This window comes from Pungitius pungitius, chromosome 13 (genome assembly GCF_949316345.1).
Source record: "Pungitius pungitius chromosome 13, fPunPun2.1, whole genome shotgun sequence".
Classification (NCBI taxonomy): Eukaryota; Metazoa; Chordata; class Actinopteri; order Perciformes; family Gasterosteidae; genus Pungitius; species Pungitius pungitius.
This window is the reverse complement of record NC_084912.1, coordinates 9,788,652-9,810,238: the sequence shown is the minus strand read 5'-3', so window position 1 is coordinate 9,810,238 and position 21,587 is coordinate 9,788,652. Positions and strand designations below refer to the sequence as shown.

Sequence of the window (21,587 nt, the reverse complement as noted above, 5' to 3'; positions counted from 1 at the left end):
TTACCCTCGAATGACTTTTTCTATCCGAGGCTCAATGTTTATTTTTAAAGTGTCACCTTGCAGTCCATCCGCAAGTCAAGTGAAATTGAATCTAATAAAAATGTTGTGCAGTTTACCTAATTTATCCCCCGCATATGGTTCTCCTTATTTCTTTTCAGTGGGTGGGCTAGGACTTCCATACAGCTCAATCAGTCCCTCTTGAAGAGGGAGACCATATGGGTCGCATTTTTACATGCTGTTTGGTATGACAAGGCTGCAGCGGCACCAGCGAGGAATGTGTCCCGCCAAAAGCACCACAGGAACACGGCTCTGTTTGCTTGTTATTCACATTTGCACATTAGCTTCCCCGGCCAGAGAAGAGTTGGTTTTGGGGAGTTACAACAGGCTGTTTGTAAAGTAGACTGTCACTTCCCATTAGCTCTAGAGGTAGCACCTGGGCTTCTAAACCGTTTTATGTTTTGACATGTTGTATCTTTTGGCTGGATTTGACACATGAAGCGTGGCTTGATTTCATCATTATATATAAGCAGTGTTTTGCCAAGATGCTTTTATAAATAAAGAAAAAACATTCATCCAAACCCTCCTTATGAAACTATACCAGTTCTGTTTCCAGGCAGTCGGTTTAAAAGTGATGCTAAGTTTTTCTACTGCAATGCAGTGTTTATGAAACATATTTCCCATGAGAATTTAAAAAAAAAATCTTGTGGTTGTCTCAGTAGAAATAAATCCCTGATATGCTAACAATTTCTGTTCTTTTTTTTTGGCAGCAAGTAATGTCCTCCTGTCACCCATATATTGTCAATTTATGGCTAAAATCACATGGAAAATGAAAACCAAAGCAGATGCACAGGATATTAACCTGCAGCCGAGGCAAAAGATGTCTCGAAACAGCACTAATCGGGCTGATGTACTGCATCACCGAGCTTCCAAGCCACTGTTTAAAATGTAGCCAAAACGGGTAAATCAAAAAAGCCTTGTAATATCTGTGCACAATAATGAAGCAAGAAAATAATAAAGAATGTCAGGTAAACCCTTTCCATTAAAGCCTGTATTTAAATCTGAGGCACAGACTGAGTTACCCATTGTTCATGTGAGCCATTTGAAGGGGTCTCGTGTTCATACTTTAGATTGGAGGTTAGGTTTTCGCAGCATAATTGCAACCTTTGCTATTCAATTTCTGGCACCATCTGAAGGTTGTCTTTCTGCACTTTGCACTTCATGTATTGTCGGGAGACATTTCGATGGCACGCTGAGTTTGGTGTTGGAAGCTTCTTTTAAAAAAAGGATTTCATAGAAATCTTCTCATAAAAGTAAGGACCGAAAACAATTTGTTGCCATCTGTACTGAAACTGTTGACTTTTATTAGAAACCAATGATCTTCGGCTGGTAAGCACAAGGCACTGTCCATGTTCTCCTCATGTCTGCCTGGGTGCTCTGCGGGTAATCCGCCCCCCCCCCCGAGTCCAAATGCTCTGGGGATTTGGTTGATTGGTGACTCTAGATTGCTCGTAGGTGTGTGAATGTGTGAATGAATGATTGCTCTGAGAGCCCTGATGAACCCGTGATTGACTCGCTCCAGGGTGTCCTCCTTCACTCGCTCCATGTCAGATTGACTGCAGCCCTCCCCGCGACCCTCTACGGATAAGCGGTATTGAAGATGGCTGATCTTCTGCCTTGGACCAAAATACTTTCCCAAGTTCATCTGTCCTTACATCGTCTTGTAATGCCGTAAGAATTAGGGACTGCTACTGCACTAATCTAGAGAACAAATAGTTCTGGCGTTTTGAAATCTGCTGTGAAATTAAACTTTTGCTACCAGTGATAGTGATAAACTAAAAGAAATCTCTAGACTTTATGATCCAGTCAAGCAGTAACCCAGCCACAAAGTCCTCTGCGGTATAATATAAAAAAATATGCACGCTAAATATCTGGCAGCTCAGAAACATCCGCTTGAAGTTCTGTGGCAAAGTAGTTCCTTTTTGAAGATTGCAGCAGAATGAATCTTATTTTCTCATATTATTAACTGGTTTGTGTTTTATCTGCTTTCACTTCTTAGTGTTAATATTCTTATTTCTCAACAGGCAGGTGCTACAGGATTGCATTGGGCTATATGCACAGAGCCAGGATGCATTCATCCCTCAGCGTGTGGATCATACGCAGACACAACACACAGGTCAGTGGCGTTTGTGACTGAAAGCTACAGAGCACTCTGTGGTGTGATTACCGCCAGGATAATCTTTAACACACATGCTGTCTCTAAGGGGAGCTGTGGAAAGTTGGCTCAGAATGTCCAACCTTCCTGAAGGAACTCTAAGGTAGGCGGCTATTTTTAACAAGGCTTTACAATTTATTTTAGTAGTTGTGGCCATCTTTGTTCTCTTGGCACATTGTTTAATATATATGGAAATGAGACAGGGTGGTAATGCCTTCCTTTCCACATGAGCAAACATATTTATAAACATTTATTCTTTGCTCTTTTGTACAAATAAATGTCTTATACATGAATTCAGATTACAAATAAACACAATCAAGTTGTCTGTTTTTGTGGGACTGGGTGTAATTATTCTAACCATACACCCAATAAACCCTACCATCTTGTCTGAGTAAGAAAGACTATGTCATCCTGATTATTGCTTTCAGGGAGATGTTCGTGAGCAATTCGCTCAGCATCAGGGCTCTGGTGTTGTTACACTTCAGTTAAATCTATGATTTAGAAATTGAAGACGGATGGAGGAGGAAAATTGATTTAATCTGGATCCTGTTTTCTTCCACTCACTTTGTTTTCAGTATATATCGCAGAGCTTAAAGTCTCTTTCAAGAGCCGCCGAAACCTGTAATATATAAAGTGCCGTTATTTCACATCTGTTTCTTTCTTAGTCAAAAAAGAGAATAGTAAACATTTTTCAGGAACATGTTTTGACATTTGCACGTTTGATTTTAAGGTAATGTTTTGAGGCATTCATGCTTCAGGCATGTGCTTGCTCTCCTAAATCCTCATGTATTAAATATATTTTTCTCAAGAGGCACCTTAAAAACTAGCACGGAGACCTCCATTTTCCTGCTGAGGCGTATCTGTTGGCCTAATCTATGCAAACGTAAGGAGTAGTGCACCTTTACACGGTTAACATGGTAGGAAACATCTTCAAGTTTGTGCAGCTGTTTTATTTGTTAGTAGCCTGATAATCACAATGAACGGCCATTATGTTTAACTTCATTTCACTGTTCTACTCTATTTCTCTGAACAAACCAGACATGTGGGCGGTGAGAGGTCTGGAACTATGCTAATTTGTTAATGCTGCTGTGATACAAATATCCTCCATTTGATATGAATACCACATTTAAAATCCTCCATCCTTTGGGCACTAAAGGAATATCAAAGGGGATCCAAGTTCTACAACTCGCAGATAACTGTAAAAAAGGCCATATTACATGTTATTCTTATAACATAATAATGTATGTACTACAGAAAAAGATTATTATTGATGTTTCACAAAATAGTGGTAATTTTAAATCATATCCAATTTGAGTTTTGCTTTGATATGTTACTGATGGCAGATGACCTGTTCTGTGGTGCATTTTATTTTGTAAAATGTCAAATCTTCATTTCCATACCATCTTAGACTTTAAAGTATCCACTCACCTGCATCACATTGACCCCTACAGGCAGGAAAGACCCTGAAGGCCAGAAAACAGCCCTCCACAGCTGGCATTTGTCAAGATAAACCGTAGCTGCCTAGTTTCCTTGGAAGTAGAAATGTTTGAAGGCCATTTAGGGTTAATTGGTTGATGCAGTTATCATTGATTGAAAAAGAGCCGACCGACTTATTCTGAAAATAGACTTCAAATGCAAATAATGAATTCCATTTGTTACAGGAAAAATTACCAAAGATTATTCTTGTTATTTTACATTATATCTATTGTATCCCAACATATTTGGTTTTAGATTATAGATAATCAAACCAATGCAATCTGGTAGGGTACCTATCACAGGCTCTGATGCATTTAAAGCACATATTTTCTCACGGTGTGGGTTCTTGTCATGTTTTATTTTGTAGTTTCCTGACTCTCGTGTTCTTGGGTTAACGTCACTTCCTGCCCTGGTGTGTTTTCCCCTGTGAGCGTGATTTTCTGCCGTGTCCCTGATTGTTTCCTGTGTCCAATCACCTGCACCCAGCCAGTGTATTGTGTGTATCGTCTCTTTGTAGGCTCAGTGTTAATCAATGTTGGTGAGATGTCGCTGGCTCTGTCGATGGTGGTGTCGTTTTGGAGAGTTTTGGATTACTTAGTGTTTTGGTCCTCATTGGTCCTCAAGTATTTTTTTGTGTCTGGAAAACAACGATTCTGCGTTTGGGTCCTACTTTCGCCACTTCCCTGTGACATATTTTCTAACATCTGAAAATAATGAATTGCGGAAAAAACATACATAATGACGTAACTAGTGATAAATGCTGATTTAATTTAAAAAGCAGAAAAATTAGTTCAATTTGTTTGAAATACGTGGAAATGTGTGGGCTGCACAGTTTTTCTCTGCTCGAGAGGACTAATCATCAGTGATTAGAAGAAATACAACATTTTTTGGAAGGTGGTAACTGCTAGGCGTACTTAAAGCTTGTTACGAAAAAAACTTTTTAAGGGCTGATCATATCGCCCTACTATTCCCCTGCGTAGAGGTCTCTCATCACAGGGCAGTTTAGCGTGGTGAGATGGTTGAATTCTAGGACTTCATTAAGCCCCTGTATTGTTAACATCTGGGTTGAGAAGAATGGCTCTTTCTATGGTAAATGTTGCCCCGACTTTACAAGGGATTTTATTACAACATGCAGTTTACATTGGCAGCAGTGGCACGTCTGGCAATGGAAACCCTTCAACTGTTCAGGTCACCAGAGATCAATCAAAGCAGCCTGTTTCCCCGACACCTTCCATTCTCACTGGAACAGGGAGTTCAATGTGTATGTAATCTTGTTGAACCGAGATATAAAACATCAACTGTCAGAATGTTGAGGAAATAAATACTGGTTGAAATGCATCAGCAGGGAAGAAAGTAGTCCATTCGTATACTGTTCAGACATCGTTTGGAACGGCTATTGTGTAAATTCTTCTTCCCTGAAAATATATTTCAGAGAAGAAGAGGATGCACTTATTATATTCTTCCTCAAAAATATTCACAGTCTAAAGTGCATAACTTATCTCCCATATTGCTTGATTCGTCACTTTGCTCCTCACCATCCCCTCTCTCTCTCTCTCTCTCTCTCTCACTCCCCATCCCCCTCTGTTGTGATTGACCTCCCTCGTACAGTAATGTGGCTGCCATGGCAACTGCCGATTCACCGTCTGCAGCCGCCCTCATGCAGCCAGGCCCGCCAACATTGGTAGGCCTCTGCATTAGCATATCGTTGCCTGAATTTGCTACATGGGTTGCAGCAGTCTGAGCAGGTCTTGAGGACACGGAGTAACAGCCGGCTAAAGAGCAGCCGATCGGATGGGCAACGTACCCACTGCAGTGAAGCACTGCCTGAGCTATGAGCAGCTCATCCAGGACTACCCGTGGCTAAAACGCTTGCTTCTGGAGGAGAAGGTGAGCATTGATTTTCCTGTGTCCGATCTGCTGCACATGCTCTGCCGCGTCACTCGATGATGGCAGAGAGGATAAGCAAGCCTCAGATAACAGTCTTTAAGCTGCAGTGCATGCTGCTTATGTAACGTCCTCTTCAATGGACATTTTGCTTTTTCTACAGGATTATTTGATGATGATTAAGAAGAATAACCTATTAGTTTATTGCAAGTGGCAAAACAGGTTGTCCAACCACAAGGTTGTTTAAAAATAAATACCACTGATCACATACTAAGCTTGTATTAATTAATACCTCAAGAAGCATCCTCACTACAATAGTCCTGAATTAGCTTCTCATAGCCCATTATGCGTGTAATATGATGCACAGCTGAGTCTCAGCTGTTCTTGCTACATTTTTGTGTAATATTTGACATGAAAACAACTCCAGATTAGTGATGCTCCGTGTCTGCTGGGTGTGAAAGGATCTCCAATCCTCAGTATGTCCCTTTTGGATGGTTTGGTGGTGTCCTCACGTTCTGTCCCGGTCTTCTGTGAGACATTCCTGAATTGGCATCCTAGTGTCATGACAGGCTTTGGTTCCAGGGTTTCATCTGGCTTTGAGGTAGACAGTTGTTCATGTTGGAAACAGCATCCCTTGCCAAAAGGCTGACTGACTCTGCTTGTGTTCTGTGTGCACGTCTCCTTCTTCTCTTCTCTGTTTCTCTTTAATATTGTTCCAGACCATCACTGAACATGAGTATCCAGAGTTTGTCAGAATAGTTGAAGTTGGACCGAGAGATGGACTTCAAAATGAAAAGGTAAATTATACACTGTTATTTAAGTCAAAGATTGTTTTTTTCTTCATAAATATGTACTATTTTTATTACTATGGATGATCATCCCTGGAAACCCCCATTTTTTTATAGATAAAACCATAACAGATGGGTTGTATGCCATAATTTCCAGGAGCATATGTTTCACATTTTCTTTGAAATCTAATAGGAAAGATGACACGAATTTTGGCTCCGTATACTCTGCCTAGCGTGTCACTGCTTTATCATTCACTTATTACACACATGCAGTGTTACATATTGCTGGGAATGCAGGGATATTTCTAACAATCTGTTATAAAAAATATAGAGACATCTATAAGTGTTCAGCCAAGACTCTGTATGTGAACACAAACAGCAATGTGATTGGCAAGCAAAGTATAAATATATACCCAGATATTTGCTTGTTCTACCGCCCATCTTGAGAAGAATCAAATCCAGAAAGAGCGGTTTCAATTTCATTGTTCCCCAGGAAATTGTTCCGACGGGGGTGAAAATCCAGCTGATAGACATGCTTTCTGGAACAGGCCTCCCTGTGATCGAGGCCACCAGCTTTGTCTCTTCAAAGTGGGTACCGCAGGTAATACCTCTTCTTTGTGCTCAGCAGAAAAGAGTGCTGAGTGATTTATTAGGCTCTCTTTCTTGTCTGCATAACTACTGAGGAAACCCTGCTCCCTCTGCATCCTCATTGGACACATACGCTTTGATACGCTTTGGAAAAGAGTGTTTTAAGATTCCCTTTATATACTCCCTTTCATAAATAATACCACTATTTTACAAAAATATTACAAAAAAGTAATTCTGTCCATTATGGAATATCTGCCTGCCAAACTTATGAAAACATTTGTGCATTATAATGTATACTCAGGTGGCCTTAAAGGTTTATTTTCCTACATCATATGTTTTCCCCCTTGATTTAGATGGCAGACCACACTGATGTACTCAGAGGAATCCACAGAGAACCTCATGTTCGGTACCCTGTTTTGACACCGAACCTGCAAGGTTTTCATGATGCTGTAAGCATTCATTTTCTATTGAGTGTGATGATATCTGCTGTAAACCAGCTGTTTGCCCTGCCTTGCTATATAATTCCAGTTGACTGCATTGCTTGACGGCATTGCTTTTCTCCAAATAATGCCTGCACTTGTAAAACAGAGATCAAAACATCTTTGCGAGTTGTTTTTTTCTCTATCCTGTTCAAAGGTTGCAGCTGGTGCTACTGAAGTGGCGGTGTTTGGGTCAGCGTCTGAAACCTTTAGTAAAAAAAATATTAACTGCTCTATTGACGAAAGCATGCTGAGGTTTGAGGAAGTCATTAAAGCTGCCAAAGAGCGACAAATTCCAGTCCGTGGGCAAGTATTCTGGATATCTGTTGTTAACAAATGGCATCAAGTCAATTTCATCTTTGTGTATGACATTGCAACATCTCACAAACTCTGAGAATCATCAGCCATCTTCTCATCCAGGAATACAAAAAAAACACTGTGTCAACAGCTGGAAATTCTTTGTTTCATTGAATTATTGTTATATCAACAATTGTTCTTTAGTTTATTCAAATATTTTCAAAAGTTACATGAAAACTTTTATAATCCTTTCAAACATGATCTTTCAGATATGTCTCCTGTGCCCTTGGATGCCCCCTCGAGGGACACATTGAACCTTCCAAAGTCTGTGAGGTGAGATATCTGTTTTACATTGTTATGCATTGTAATCCTTACTGTATCACTTAGTATATTGAAAATATGAATGAAACCGTATCACATTTACAAAATAAAGTTGAATTCTAGAAGTTACTTTGCTTAAAGTTAGTCATTTTCCATGATTTCCTGTTAATGAAGGAATTCCACCACTCGTTCACTCTTCTTCAGGTGGCAAAGAGGTTGTATGAAATGGGCTGCTATGAGATTTCCTTGGGGGACACCATCGGTGTCGGCACACCCGGTTCCATGTTTAAGATGCTGCAGAGTGTGATGACCGAGGTGCCGACCAACGCTCTAGCGGTTCACTGCCACGACACGTACGGGCAAGCGCTGCCCAACATCCTGACTGCACTTCAGGTAAGGCCTCAAAATGCATAGTGTGAAGTTTAATCCCAAAACTGCTGCTGCTACTTTTGACCACAATGGTTCGTAATGTCATGATCAATATTATTAATACAGCTATCATCTGTAGGAGCAGAACATGTAGTGTGTTGACAGATGATATTTCAGTACCCTTTTCCGTATTGTGCAAAAAATGCATCAACTAATTAAGCTTTGACCATACCGTCATTTTAATAGATGTTTTGTGATATAAAAACCATAGTTAAAAAAACTAATATGAACACAAGCAAAAATGTCCTTTTTAAATGTTGAGTTTGTAAATCCTTAAGGATACAAAGTGAGAGTGGTCTCACCCTGAATACATGAACATCAATAATATAAGCAAATGATGTGAAAAACACTTGTTCTTTGTCTTCCAAAAACTGGCACAGTTAGAAGAGGAGGCGCGTTTCCCTCAGGAGTTCTTCTCTGCACGAGCACAACACAGATGCATCGTCCTCCCGAGTCATTCTCATGTGGAGTTTTTTCGACAGCTTTTTGTTCTGCAGTGGCTTGGCAGGGATTCCCTGGACATCTTCTCCTTCAGATGCATGATTACGACCACTATTGAGCAGAACCACAAGATGATCTGGGACAAATGCTCAGCCATTACATAGACCCGTATTCTTACTCGTGCTGACATCAAGAGCAGCAGCCAGATGTGGAGGGAAAGTTGAGGTGGTGATTCTGGTTCCAGGGTATCTTTCAACTTCCTTCACTCCCCATCCATCTTATTAGACAGTTTTTGAGATTGAAGTTATAGTACAGCCTCGTTTCTCCATTGTCTTAATTCTTAAGAGATGCAAAACAAATTTAGCTAAAAGAAAACAAAGTAATGATTATTTTCCACTAGTGTCAGTCTAAATTAGGATAGATTGTAGTCCAAATGTTTAATTAGACTGAATTATTCTGTCCATTCAAAAGGAAATGTGAGTATTTTATTTATTTAGATTACACATGAACGTGTTCATGTCAACAGCAACAATGCTTTTCTCTTTGAGTATGAGTCGTAAAACCAAATATTCCTTTTCCAAATATTCATGAAACTCACTGTAAACCAGAACCTTCTGTGAGCTTTAATGACAAAATGTCAGTTTAGGACATTATGAATGCACCCTCTGTTTTTGGGGAGTATCAAAAACGCACAAGACAAATGTGTAGGTTACAATGGGACACACAGAAACACAGGAGCCATCAGTCAACAGGAAAGAGGGGCATCAAGAAACATGATCTAAGCCTTCCCACAAAGCAAGACTTTTCAGAAACTGCTCACTGAGAAAAAAAATCCCAGAATCTTAATGAACATGAGATATTTCCAATGGGCCCTTCTGTCACAGTGACAGGAGGGCCCATTGGAAGACAAAAAAAAAAAAATTGGACCATTAAAGTAAAAAAAGTTTCTATACCGCTCACAAAAATGCAATGAGGTTATAAATCCCTGTGGAAGAATTCTAGACGGCGTGTTATTCACCGATTTGCCCGTAGCGAATGTGTAAAACGCACATGAATCCACACAGAGGTAACGCAGATATGGCTGTATCAGTTCTCTGCAGCACATTGTCATTGCAGAGGACGAAGCTCATTGGGGGCTGGGTGGGTCAAAGATGTGGGGGGGGGGTGGTCGGCACAAAGGCTCACCTATTCAGTGTCTGTTGGACAAAGCAACTGGGAGCTGGGTGGATGGAAGGGCCCTGGGGGGGGGGGCTCCTAACTCGTCTGTCGCTTGCCTGTTGAACCCTTTGACAATGCTGCGCTTAAAGGCCAGCGGAAAATGATCCGTTCATTTGCTCGCTGCTGAGCACGAGATGAATGGCGCTGCAGACCCGACTCTCCAGAACCAGAAAATCATTTTGAATGTGTGCCTTATGATGACTCCTGTTTCAAGTATTTGATTAACAAAAGGCCCGCTGAAGAGTGGTAAAAAAACATTTTACCACTTACAAATTACTGATTATAACTGTTAATCTGCTTCATCATATCAGAGTCAACTCAGTATATAGCCGATGAATACATGGCAGCTCACCTCAAAAATGTGTTGTAAACAGAAAAAAAAAAAACTAAATAAACAAATATTCCCTGCTCCAAAACATTCTTTGTGAAGTCAAAAAACATGATTAATATTGATTTCAGGACAAAAAGAGAGAGTGAGGGATTTACAGAGCTTTTCATCTGTAGCCCTGCAGCAACATCGTGCCAAACAAGCGCTCAACAATGGTTGTGTGTGAAGAAGGATTCATCGATACAATTAGCCTTGATCTTGAATGGCAGGGTTAAAAAGCGCAGAGGGACGGTTGGATTCCTCTGTGGATCCTATTTACAATGATTCATCACAGCTGCCTCATGGCCACAGAAAATAATAGCAGCTGGGGATATTTTGCCTACCATTTGCTCATCCATAAGCAAGATGGAAATGAAAGATTTTATCAAAGCTTTTCATTAGTGGGCCAGAAGTCCCCACCACCAACTGGGAGAGAAATAAATTCCCCCAGCGCTGTCAGCCCTGAGTCACCTCTTTTGTTCTTGATAAAGACATTCCTCAGTCTTTGTACCTCTTCTCTTTTTTTCTAAGAAGGTTCCAAGGGGAAGCTTTGTTGCTAACCTACTCCTGGCAGGTCGCACAACGACAACGCATGTACTTAGATTTCACAGGATAGGCCAAAAAATGATTTATTCCTTACTGCAATTTTGGGGGTATTGCGCCCCGCTGCATCTGGCAAATACAGTATGACCTGTTTGTGCTCACGCTCGAGCTCTCGGCCAGCAGTAACAGTATTTGCTTTTATCTCTTTCCATGAGGCACCGTTCATTCATGATGGGCTGTGCACGCTCAATGATTTCGTTTGAGTAATAAGCAACGAGCTACTGGGAGTAGTACAGTGTACCTTCGTGTTGCATTTCTTGGATTTATCATTGGCAGATGTTGATATGATGATGTTATAATTGACATTTACCATACCACTTTATTATAATCATTATAAATTACCGATGTCTCCTGTCAGTGGTGAGTGAATTAAGTGAGAAAATCAAATTCCATGAAATAAAAAAATTATATTTTATTTATTTATTTATTATTAACATTTTCATATTTATTTACATTTTTTACAGCAAAAAACATGTGAAGACTATATTATAGTTTTATGTGAAGGGAATATTGATGGTTAAGCTTTAATTCCCTTTATTCGTTTATGCATTAAGGTCAACAAAAATGTCTTCATACCATGTAGAATTGGCCTTAAAGTTCATTTTTAAGTATTATTCTTTCTAAGACACTTGGTCAATAAGAATGGGTACAACAGGTGCAATCAACAAATACTCTGTTTTGTATTTTATTTGATTGTCCTTTTTTTTCTCTCAGTAGGAGTTTATATTTGAAGGTAAATTACGTGATTGTATAGTTAAGAATAATTTACACAAATCAATCATGAAGTAAAAATGTCATTAATTTTTTCTATGGATGTTTGTTCTGTGAATCTCAAAGCCACCCTCAAATATTCAGTGGCAAGCTTATTTATGTGCCCCTGGCAAGAGGTGCTATACGTGTCAGCAGTGCATCTGTGACACTTTCTTTCAGCTTTCTCTCAGTTTATGCAGTGGTGGGCAAAGCATCAGCGCTTCATATCTTTCAGTGAATGCAAGCTCTCTCTTTTTCTCTCTTTCTCTCTCCCTCGTCCACAGTCATAAAACCAAAAAATGGGAGCTTGTCCATCTTCAGCCTCGTCCACTTGGAGTGTACAATGTCAACAGGCTTATCCCGAATCATGCGAGTTAAGAAATGCACCGTGTCCTTACCCAGGAATGTATTGTTTTCATATGGCTGCAGCGCACCGAATATGGCTGTTTAACATTGAGTGCACATCTGGTTTCTGGGCAGTGTGAACCGAACTGAGCGTTGGCAAGCTCCAGCTGCCTACCACCAATTCCTGCGCGATTAGTGTCCGGAGGAATATGGCGAGCTGCTGAAAGGTCCGTCTTGTTCCTCTCTGAAACAGTATGCCGAGGACCCCTTGGCCTTACAAGGTCAGCAGCTGAAAGCGAGAGGATTGGCATAGTAGATAACAACATCAAATCTGCCTCGTACAATATCCTGCTCTGGCCTTGCCCAAGGTCTGGAAATCTCGTGCACCGCTCACACCGGAGTAGTTCTCCACCTCCTTCCATCCCACCTCCTCCTCCTGCTGCCAACACAAACAGCAATTACGGCTGGCTCAGACGGCCCCTGAAAGAAGTAGGTTCTTGTCTGGAGGAAAAGCAACCAATTAGCAGCATTGTTAAAAAAAAAAGGCAATACATATTCCTTTCATTTAGCTTGGTTCTGCTCAGTGGCGTCGTGACCACTGTCACTGAGAGGATGAGTGTGTACATTTGGTCTCACTGTGGGAAGCTCTGACATCTGGCTACGCCAAGGGAACTGGAAAACATCTTTAATATTCTCATGACGATCGCAGGGATGTGTGAAAAACATCCTGAGACCTGAGTGAAAAATGTAAGGGCTGGCCTCATCAGTTTTTGTGGTGTGAAAATAAAGAAAGGTTACACTTGTGGTTAAGTTAGTCACTTGAATGGCAATAATTGTAGTTTATTCTCTTCATGTGAAACTGTAAAATAATCTATGTGAGTGTTAAAAAGAAGATCTCTATAAGTCATCTATCTATCAACAGCTATGTTGACTGACAGCAGCCAATGAGCCAAAAATCCCAACAACCTTAAAATGAATACTTTGCCGGCACATCCACCAGTGAAACAGACACATTTGTAACCAAGGAGAGATCTTTTAATGCCATTCATGATTATTTGCATGCTGTTGTATATTATTTTAAATTCTACAGTTCCTGTATTGTTGGCCCGGTGTAAGAGAACGCCGCCCAGCCCGTGCAAAAGAAAATCTCTTCAATGTGGCAACAGAGTGAATCCGCATGATTAAGGGCAGGGCAGTGCAGTGAAAACATGAGCAACCTGGAGAATCAGAAACACGGGCCGTAATTATGTGGAGCGAGTGGTTTCTGCTGACAAAGAGGATGACTCAGTCGTACTGCGGGACATTCTGTGCCCACTCATCCTGGAGACATAGGCCCGCCATTCTCCTGAGCAGCTGTAAGACACGACCGCAGCCTCCGGCCAGGCACGCTGCAGGGGGAGCGGGGGGGGGGGGGGGGGGGCAGAACAATCCAATAGAACAAGGATCTTTGTTTTCCCAGCTCTACCTGAGGTGACGCCTGTGTGCTGAATGGGCTGAATGTCTCTGCTGTGTGTCCTTTGCAGATGGGGGTCTGCGTGGTGGATTCGGCGGTCGCCGGCCTCGGAGGTTGCCCGTATGCCCAGGGTTCATCTGGCAACGTGTCAACAGAGGACGTGCTCTACATGCTCCATGGCGTGGGCATTGAAACCGTAAGTGTGTCTTCACAGTGCACTTTTGGTATTTTAGGTCTCTGTAATCCCAACAGATCAACTTAACTCAACAATCTTTCAGAGCTTATTTACATGAACAAATCACTCTGCAAACATACTGCCTGGTAAATGTTTATTTTATAATGCCATCGGTTTTACGCAACTTGCACAAGCCCACAGCTTTGCATGGCTCTGTCAGGGACAATTTGTATAGCAACCCTTACCCCTGCTGGTGAGGTGTTTCACTACACTTTAGTTTTCATCTATGGCACACTTTCTTTCATATGAATGAACAGCATTTATGCAAAGACACCTTGAAGACATTTTGTTTGAACTAATGCAGCGCTATGTCTCTTCGTAGGGTGTGAACCTTGCCAAAGTTTTAGAGGCTGGAGACTTCATCTGCGAGGCTTTAGGTCGCGAGACGAACTCAAGGGTCGCCCGGGCGAGAGGCAGAATCCTGTAATGCGTTTCTTTAAAGGAATACATTAAGATATTTGACTCCCTTGAAACTGCTTCCCTTGTTGTTGCTGCCTTCAGATGCTTGCTTTGCTTTTGTTGTTGAAGTACATTTCTCCTCGCGAAAATGTCCGAGGCGTCTCATCCAAATGATCTCCAGGAAGACCAAAGGATGTTCAGGCCATTCTTGAGTTCAGTTCCCTTTTCACATCCACAAATTGAGAGTGTGTCTTGAAGGCAGAATGACACAAAGACACCATTATGATTGGCTTAAAAATCTTGTAGGTCATGTATCTCTGTATGGATAGATATTACATTAGCTGACAATAAAGGTGGGTTAGTAACTGATGAATGTCCAGATAATGCATACTGGCCTTTTAAAAACGTATTCACTTCTTTATCAAATTGACAGACAAATTCATGCAATGAACATGAATTACTTTCATTACTTTGTGAAGGTCAATAACCTTAACAAGTAACGTCAAAAAATAAGAATTGAGTCTGTTTTGTAAATTAGCTGAACTCAATTTATTACTAATGCGGAATATCTCTTTATGCACTTTACTTCTCTGAAATACCTTTTCAGCTTCTCCTGCTGGACTCTGATCACGTATAAATAATAATCACAAACTAGACTCCTTTAAGTACCTTAAAATAACAATAAAAAAGCCGTTTCTGAACAGTGTTTGCCCTCAGATTTGCCAAAGATTGTTTAAAAAGTGCCCCATTATCGTTTTTTGACAATGAAAAAGCTTTTATCATGACATAAGTGACAGTATAAGAGGATCCTTTGTGTGAGTGTTGAATGTGGTTTTCTTCTGTCTTTTTATATCCTGTGATGTCTGTGAAACATGATGAAATATGAATATTGAAATGGAACGTGACACTAAAGGATTAATACCATTGTATCTGTAGTATGGTGGCAAACAGTCAATGCTGAATATACTGTCTCATTATCAGATAATTGTCTTTTCGTGAAACCAATGCTGGAGGATTAAGACGATCCAAATAAAGAAAAAAATAACAGATGTGGGTGTCTTTGTCCAGGCCAAAATTGTTTAGTTTGTCCATTGTTTTTCTATTTAGAGTCTTTATTGGATTAAAGGCACCTTGATCCACCAATTAGTTGAAGGATTCTGTGTGCACCAGAAACCTAAAAATCACTTTCACCCAATTTTTTATAATAAATGGAAGTTTCCATTTTGCTGGGAAGTGGGTTTGACGCATTGGTTAAAGATAATAAAAAGAGTAAAATGTACTCTTTTTAGCTTCGCCGTCCAGTTGTAACGATGTGTTACTTTACAGCGTACATGAAGCCGAGCTTGACTGCCCCCTGTGTTAACCTTAAAGCAGCATTTGCAACATCTTTAACAAGACTAAAGCGATGTTCATTGTTCCATTCCCATCCATAAAACCTCTCAATTGTTTCAATAAGGTGAGATCATTTCCTAACTCAGCGAGTGTAGCACTTTCATTTTGGTCGGGACTAAACACTGTGTATTTCTGCCTTCCAGCCAAAGGCCATGAGTTTAAAAAAGGATTCACTTTCAGCCTTCACACACAGAAAATAGTAAGAAAAAAAAGATAAATCTGTAGCCATCCCCCTTTACTGCCCGTCCACGTCTTCCTCTCCTATGTATACACCTACATCTTCATGGTTGACTCAGTGCTGCTGCCAAACAGCAGGAATGCTCTGGCCTCGGCATGCGGTGGTGTTACAGTCACAATCTCTCCCCTGGGGTTTCCTCGGGTGAAGCTTCCTCTCAAAGTCCAGACATGTCGGTCAGATGAGGCGTTGAATCTAAACCGCCTGTAACGGTGGATCCGGTGCTGCTTCACTTCACTATTCCAACACATGATTAGCTACTAGCACACAGTCAAAACCTTGTCATCATTTTCATAAAAGGTTATTTTATATTTTATTACTATAATTCTTTCCTTTGTTTGGATAGTTGTGCAAAAGTTGATGTTTTTCTCATGAAAAGCACAGGAACAGCGGATTGCTAAATGTTAAGCTGGTGACAGCCAGAGTTACTTATGTACCTCCGGAGTCTAATAATTAACTAACAGACCATATAACTGTCTCCACGAATATGGATGATGAAAACATTTCTTAAGCAGATTGAGCAAACGCTCCAAGTTGTGTTATTCAGGCCACAGCATTAAACCTCCCTGCTCTCTGTCTCATTCAAACTAATCTTTCCTTAAAAGATAAAAGTTCTACATTGATGAATTATCTGTTCTACATTGATTAATATTCTTACAAACTTAAGGGTATTAGGTTATTATTAAGCCAAGAGCAGGCTAAATTAATGACAAAAAGTACTGATGAAATTGAATATATAACATTAATAACTGTTACATATTAGATTCTTAACCTTTTTTAATAAACATACTCTCAATTTAATTTGCACTGATTAGGCCTCCTTTCAACATTGCATTGGGTTACAAAGACCATTTGTTATATCTCACAATGCCACCATAATGAAGTATCTGTGTGTGATAATGAATGTATTAATTAACAGATCAAACGAGCATCAGAGAGCAAGAACACAGTTACTTTTCTGGTGGGAGTGAAATTTAGTTTTTTCTTTTTTGGTCAACATCCTAAAAAACAAAAAATATAAATATATGTTAGTAAAAATGAATTTGTACAAGCATTAAACATTACAGAGAGAGATTTTTTAAATGTTGATTTACTCACTTACCATATTTTACTGGCAACAGCCACAGGGATCAATACAGCAACGCCGACAAGGAGCACAGTTGCTAAAGCATACAAGACATAATCTGAAATACACAACATAATATAATAATATACATTCAATAATAAACATTCAATATTTAACAGCAGTATTAATATCCGTCCCTCCTTTGTTATCTTTGATTAATCCCTGAGCGTCGCCGGCTGATGCCAATTCCGGCACACGTTGTGCGCAAGGCGGATTGTACCTTTCAAAGGTCGCCAGACAATCTCAAGACACTAAGAGAAGGTCAACCAATATAGAGTCTCCATTAAATCTAATATGCATGTCTATGGACCGCGCTGCACTCAGTAATGATGTTTTAGATTTTATAGTTATCACAATCAAGTATAGTGCTGAATTTCACATGCACATTTACCGTGTGACCGTGAGGGATCTTGCTCAGATTCATTGATTTCATGAGGTTTAGTAGGACCACTGCTGCTTTTCCAAGGTGTCACTGGAATAGACATAAAATGTGTTCAAATGTTTTCAATAAATGAAAAGGAACATAATGCCTGGAACAGGACCAAAAACCCACTCACGGAAGAGTGATCTATTGTGCAGCACATCATAAATCGTGTTGCATGACAGTAGATCATCGTGGCGCATCCCTTTGCATGTGCAAGGGTAGTGCAGATCTGTGCCCAACGTTTTCAAGAAGGCAGTTTTACATTCAGGGTCTGCACCACGGATGCGAGCTGGATCCATCCGGGTGATACACTCATCAGTTTGAAGGTCACTGTCCCTGCATTGGGCGTCTTCGGGGTCCCAGCATTTCTCTCGAAAGGACTTTAATATCTCTCTGGCAAAATACAGGAAAACATTTGTAAGTGTTGTTTTTTTATGACTGTTTAGGGGAAATCTATAATGGAATTCAATCAATTTTAATTGAATCAATAAATATGTACAGACTGCAGAAAGCCTGTCTGTTATATTTCCATTTAAAGAAATGTTCTGTTTGTTGATTTGACAGTAGCAGCATATATCAACCACGCACTCCCTTTGTCACAGTGACATTCGTCGCGGAACATTTAAACTGGCTTACTTTTAACGTTTAATTAATGAAACAGGGCTTTTACCTGAGCAAATATTCTAGTACTTAGGTCCAGATCGATAGAACCTATGGTCCAGACTCGGTCAGTTGTGTGTTTACCAGGTAATGAACACTAATGACTGCTGATCCTCCCACTTCTTCTCTTGTACCAACACCTGGGCTGAAATTTGCTGCGGACATTTGCGTCATGCAGTCTAAAGTTCTAGACCATACAGGGAGAAAATGAAGCAACATACCTGCAGGCAGTGTCCTCGACACACTGATTTACTGTATCCTGGCAGATCCAGGTCTGACCTCCACATGTACCACTGTGCAGAGCACTTGTCATTTCCCAACAGGTGTGATCTGATGTGTCACACTGGCACATGACCAGCATCTCTGCAACGTTGTGGGGCATGTTAGCATAGAACTGCTGAGTCACTAGCTGACAGCGGTCCCGGTTGCATTGTGCCATGCACACCTGAAGCACAAGTGCTAGGTACCTGTTACAAACTGTATCACTGACACAAACTGTTATCTGGTCCAAGCAGGATGCAGAATTATCGTGTACTGCAAAAAAGAAGGGTGCAAGTGAGTTTTCACATTACATACATGGAGCACAATGTTTTTCAAAACATTCACAAATGTGAATTGATGGTCTTCAAGTTATTATTATTTCTTTTTTAATATCAAGCAATTTGCACACTTTATTTCCAATCGCATTCATCACAACTTGCATATTCATTAGTTTTTTGTATGCATGAGTTTTACTTGGACGTCATACTATTTCTGCTTTGAAAAAGCTACCTGCATAATACATGGTTCAAGTTCACTGCAAAATGTGGCCCTGGAGACACCTACTGTAGAGGGAATTTACTACCACAGGAGGGGTTGTCAGTAGTTGTAGTTTGCATGTGTTAATCCTTCATTTATTTTGTCACTGCCACCACATATTGACTGGTGCAGGATGCAGTCACAACACGTTGCAGAACAGACGTTGAGATAAACATGAAGGTTTATTTTCAAGTTGGGTCTGGTTCAACTCCCATCGGGGGGGCGATGTGCCTCCTGACCCGGTCCAATGTGCTATCATTGGCACCCGAAGTGCAGTGTAGTGTAACTACTGCATCTTGCACGGTTGTGATGCTCATGTGTTGTGACAAAACCTGTCTGCAGACATATGTCCACCTGGTAATGTACTTAAAAATGCCTCAGTGGTTGGAGTCTGGAGGTACACATATTGCTATGATGATACACAGACTGAGGAGTTGTAAACAGCAGCTGGTGAATAATTACCATAGCCTATTAAACTGCTTGACTGCCAGTCCATCACTGAGCTTTTCCTTTGCCGAGCTGCTGTAAGAAGAAAGGGAAACATGATTATCTGTCCTCCAACAAATGCTGAGTAAAGCCAGTCTCCCGTTCATTTATCAGCACAATAGTGTTCATTCAAACCGTACATCAGCCTTTGGTAAACAAAAAATCCAATTCCACCAACAAATGCTTATGACAGAGACGACTGAGAATACTGCACCTGGCTTATGCTGGCATTGTGTGGCCAGCGCTTGTATAGAGTCACAAAGCTCCTCCTCCCAGGCACACACACACCCGGGCAGAGAGGGAAATTGGTCCAGTACAGTCTGGATGGTCAAGTTACAGACCTCTAAGCCTTCTATCTGGCACCCTTCATCTTGAATAACACAAATACAAAAGGGAGGCAGAAAAAAATCTGTTTTGCCGTGAACAGGTGAGGTATTGTTTGAGCGACAAGTGTTTGTTGCAGCTCTTCTGATTTTACGTGGTGACAACATGAAATGAACTATAATCATACAGGATTCTAATCTCAAAACAGACATAATTTAAAGGCACACATTTACCATCCATTTACTTATTTATATACACCTCGCTCCAGGCTGTTGCCTTACTATTACATTTAAGCGGCAGTCCAAGAAGTGCAATTCAATATGGTAGCCTTGTGTCCTGAGGCTACTGAGGAAATTATATTACTTTTATAATGCCACAAAAAAAACTTAAAATAACACAATGTTCCAATAGCCTGCAGCAGAAATGGTAAATTTGGCATTTGTCACTTTTACCCTCGCAGACACGGCCGTAAAATGCCTCCTCGCTCCGCTTGCATAGATTTGACATGCAGGTGCCCAAAGCAGCCAAACACTCAGAAGGTGGAGATGAATTGCTGATGCTGGAAATCTGAGGAATAATAAACCCTGAAATACAAGCACAAGCTGATAATTTAAAATAAAATAATTTGTCTTTAAAAAGGAGTTTTATGTGAATATATTGTATTAAATAAACCTACACAGTATTTTGATAAATTTACTATGTTTAGAGTGCAAATACTGCTGCAGGTTTAAATATCACTGAATGTAGACACAAGCTGGTTGGCTATACTGTACATTATATACTCCCAGAAATCCTTAATTTGAGTTAGATTCAATGAAAACACATAGCGTAAAAAAATCCCTCCATCCACAGGGTCTGCTGACTCACCAAGGATCACCGCAGCTTCCAGATGGACCGGTTGCATGGTAGCTGCTGTCAAGCGGTCCGTGGACCTCTGAAGAGCTCCTGCTGCTGATGCGTGCACGTTGATGTCGCTGGTACTTAAACTGGGGAAACTCCCCCCACAGTGAACAGGATGTAACATGTTTACTGGAGGTGGCACTGTGCACCATGTAATGAATGCAGTTCAAGAACAAAACTGAATTAAAGAAGAACAAAAATTAATATTTTTTGAATAATTTTGTATGCACAGACTTTTTTCTAATCTTTACAGGTCGGAATAAACTAAGGGATTTGGTTGTTGTTCTGAGATCAAAAGATTTTTTTCAGCTATAGCAATACATCATTAAGGTGTGATCATAGTGTGCAGCTCTCTAACATAGTAAAGCCCTTAAAAGCAATGATTTGCTCAGGACCTAATGGACACCATGAACTGCTTGAACGGAGGGTGAATTATATTTGAATGATGAATGCTAATGTGTCTGCTGGATGAGCAGAGAGCCGACACAGCTTCCAACTACCAACGTTACCTGGAGAAGGTAGCACTTTGTTAGCACTTACGATGGCCCTGACGTAAAGGACTTTGTAGTTTGGCTTCCTTGAAGAAAACCTTCATGATTCTAGTTATTCTGGCTTTGTCCCCTCTTTGCTGCTTTGGATAAAAGTGTCAGCTAAATGAAAAACATAAATGTAATGTAATATATAGTATAACGCTTTTTCCACAGTAGGCCTAAAAATGGCAAATGATTACATAATGAAAGCATCCATTCCAGATGCTACTTTGAGACAACTTCGTGAAAGTCTAGTTTTCTTCAATCCCAGTTTCAGTTTTGGTGAAATAACAGCCAAATATTTTACTTAACCTTTGGTCCAATACCTGATGTACACCAAAAAGTTACAGGTACATTGGTGGGGTTTTTCTGTTTGTTATCTGGGAGACATTAGACACAAGAATAAAAGACAGCAGAAGATACTAGT

The 21,587-nt window shown here is 40.5% G+C and overlaps 2 protein-coding genes across 4 annotated transcripts; one reads left to right on the top strand and one right to left on the bottom strand.

Annotated features, from left to right (window-relative positions):
• The first annotated feature begins 5,285 nt into the window (after positions 1-5,285).
• Positions 5,286-15,334, top strand: hmgcll1 (3-hydroxymethyl-3-methylglutaryl-CoA lyase like 1). 3 transcript variants are annotated; one of them, XM_037465540.2, is made up of 9 exons: positions 5,287-5,575; positions 6,292-6,369; positions 6,854-6,961; positions 7,302-7,397; positions 7,585-7,733; positions 7,994-8,057; positions 8,250-8,438; positions 13,722-13,847; positions 14,209-15,334. In XM_037465540.2, the coding sequence occupies exons 1-9, from the start codon at positions 5,480-5,482 to the stop codon at positions 14,311-14,313; spliced, it is 1,011 nt and encodes a 336-aa protein (XP_037321437.1). In that variant the 5' UTR covers positions 5,287-5,479; the 3' UTR covers positions 14,314-15,334. The 3 variants fall into 3 exon arrangements, with proteins under 3 accessions (XP_037321438.1, XP_037321437.1, XP_037321439.1); XM_037465541.2 differs by lacking the exons at positions 13,722-13,847; positions 14,209-15,334 and adding an exon at positions 8,855-10,058 and having other exon boundaries at positions 5,286-5,575; XM_037465542.2 differs by lacking the exons at positions 13,722-13,847; positions 14,209-15,334 and adding an exon at positions 8,957-10,058.
• Positions 15,257-20,695, bottom strand: gfral (GDNF family receptor alpha like). The gene is made up of 9 exons (XM_037465533.2): positions 20,598-20,695; positions 20,183-20,314; positions 19,621-19,776; positions 19,383-19,442; positions 18,344-18,656; positions 17,596-17,855; positions 17,430-17,510; positions 17,015-17,096; positions 15,257-16,913 (listed from the first exon to the last, which is right to left on the bottom strand). Exons 1-9 carry the CDS (start codon positions 20,632-20,634, stop codon positions 16,844-16,846), a joined length of 1,191 nt encoding a protein of 396 aa, XP_037321430.2. The 5' UTR covers positions 20,635-20,695; the 3' UTR covers positions 15,257-16,843.
• Between the last annotated feature and the right edge of the window lie 892 nt (positions 20,696-21,587).

Excerpts from the sequence above, each read along its gene's own strand:
- hmgcll1 (XM_037465540.2), top strand. The coding sequence starts at position 5,480 with ATGGGCAACGTACCCACTGCAGTGAAGCACTGCCTGAGCTATGAGCAG. Across the intron at positions 6,962-7,301 it reads CTTCAAAGTGGGTACCGCAG|ATGGCAGACCACACTGATGT; the intron begins GTAATACCTCTT and ends CCCTTGATTTAG. Across the intron at positions 7,398-7,584 it reads TGCAAGGTTTTCATGATGCT|GTTGCAGCTGGTGCTACTGA; the intron begins GTAAGCATTCAT and ends TCCTGTTCAAAG.
- gfral (XM_037465533.2), bottom strand. The coding sequence starts at position 20,634 with ATGCAACCGGTCCATCTGGAAGCTGCGGTGATCCTTG. Across the intron at positions 19,443-19,620 it reads ACAATGCCAGCATAAGCCAG|CAGCTCGGCAAAGGAAAAGC; the intron begins GTGCAGTATTCT and ends TTCTTCTTACAG. Across the intron at positions 17,097-17,429 it reads AGATCCCTCACGGTCACACG|ATTATGTCTTGTATGCTTTA; the intron begins GTAAATGTGCAT and ends TGTGTATTTCAG.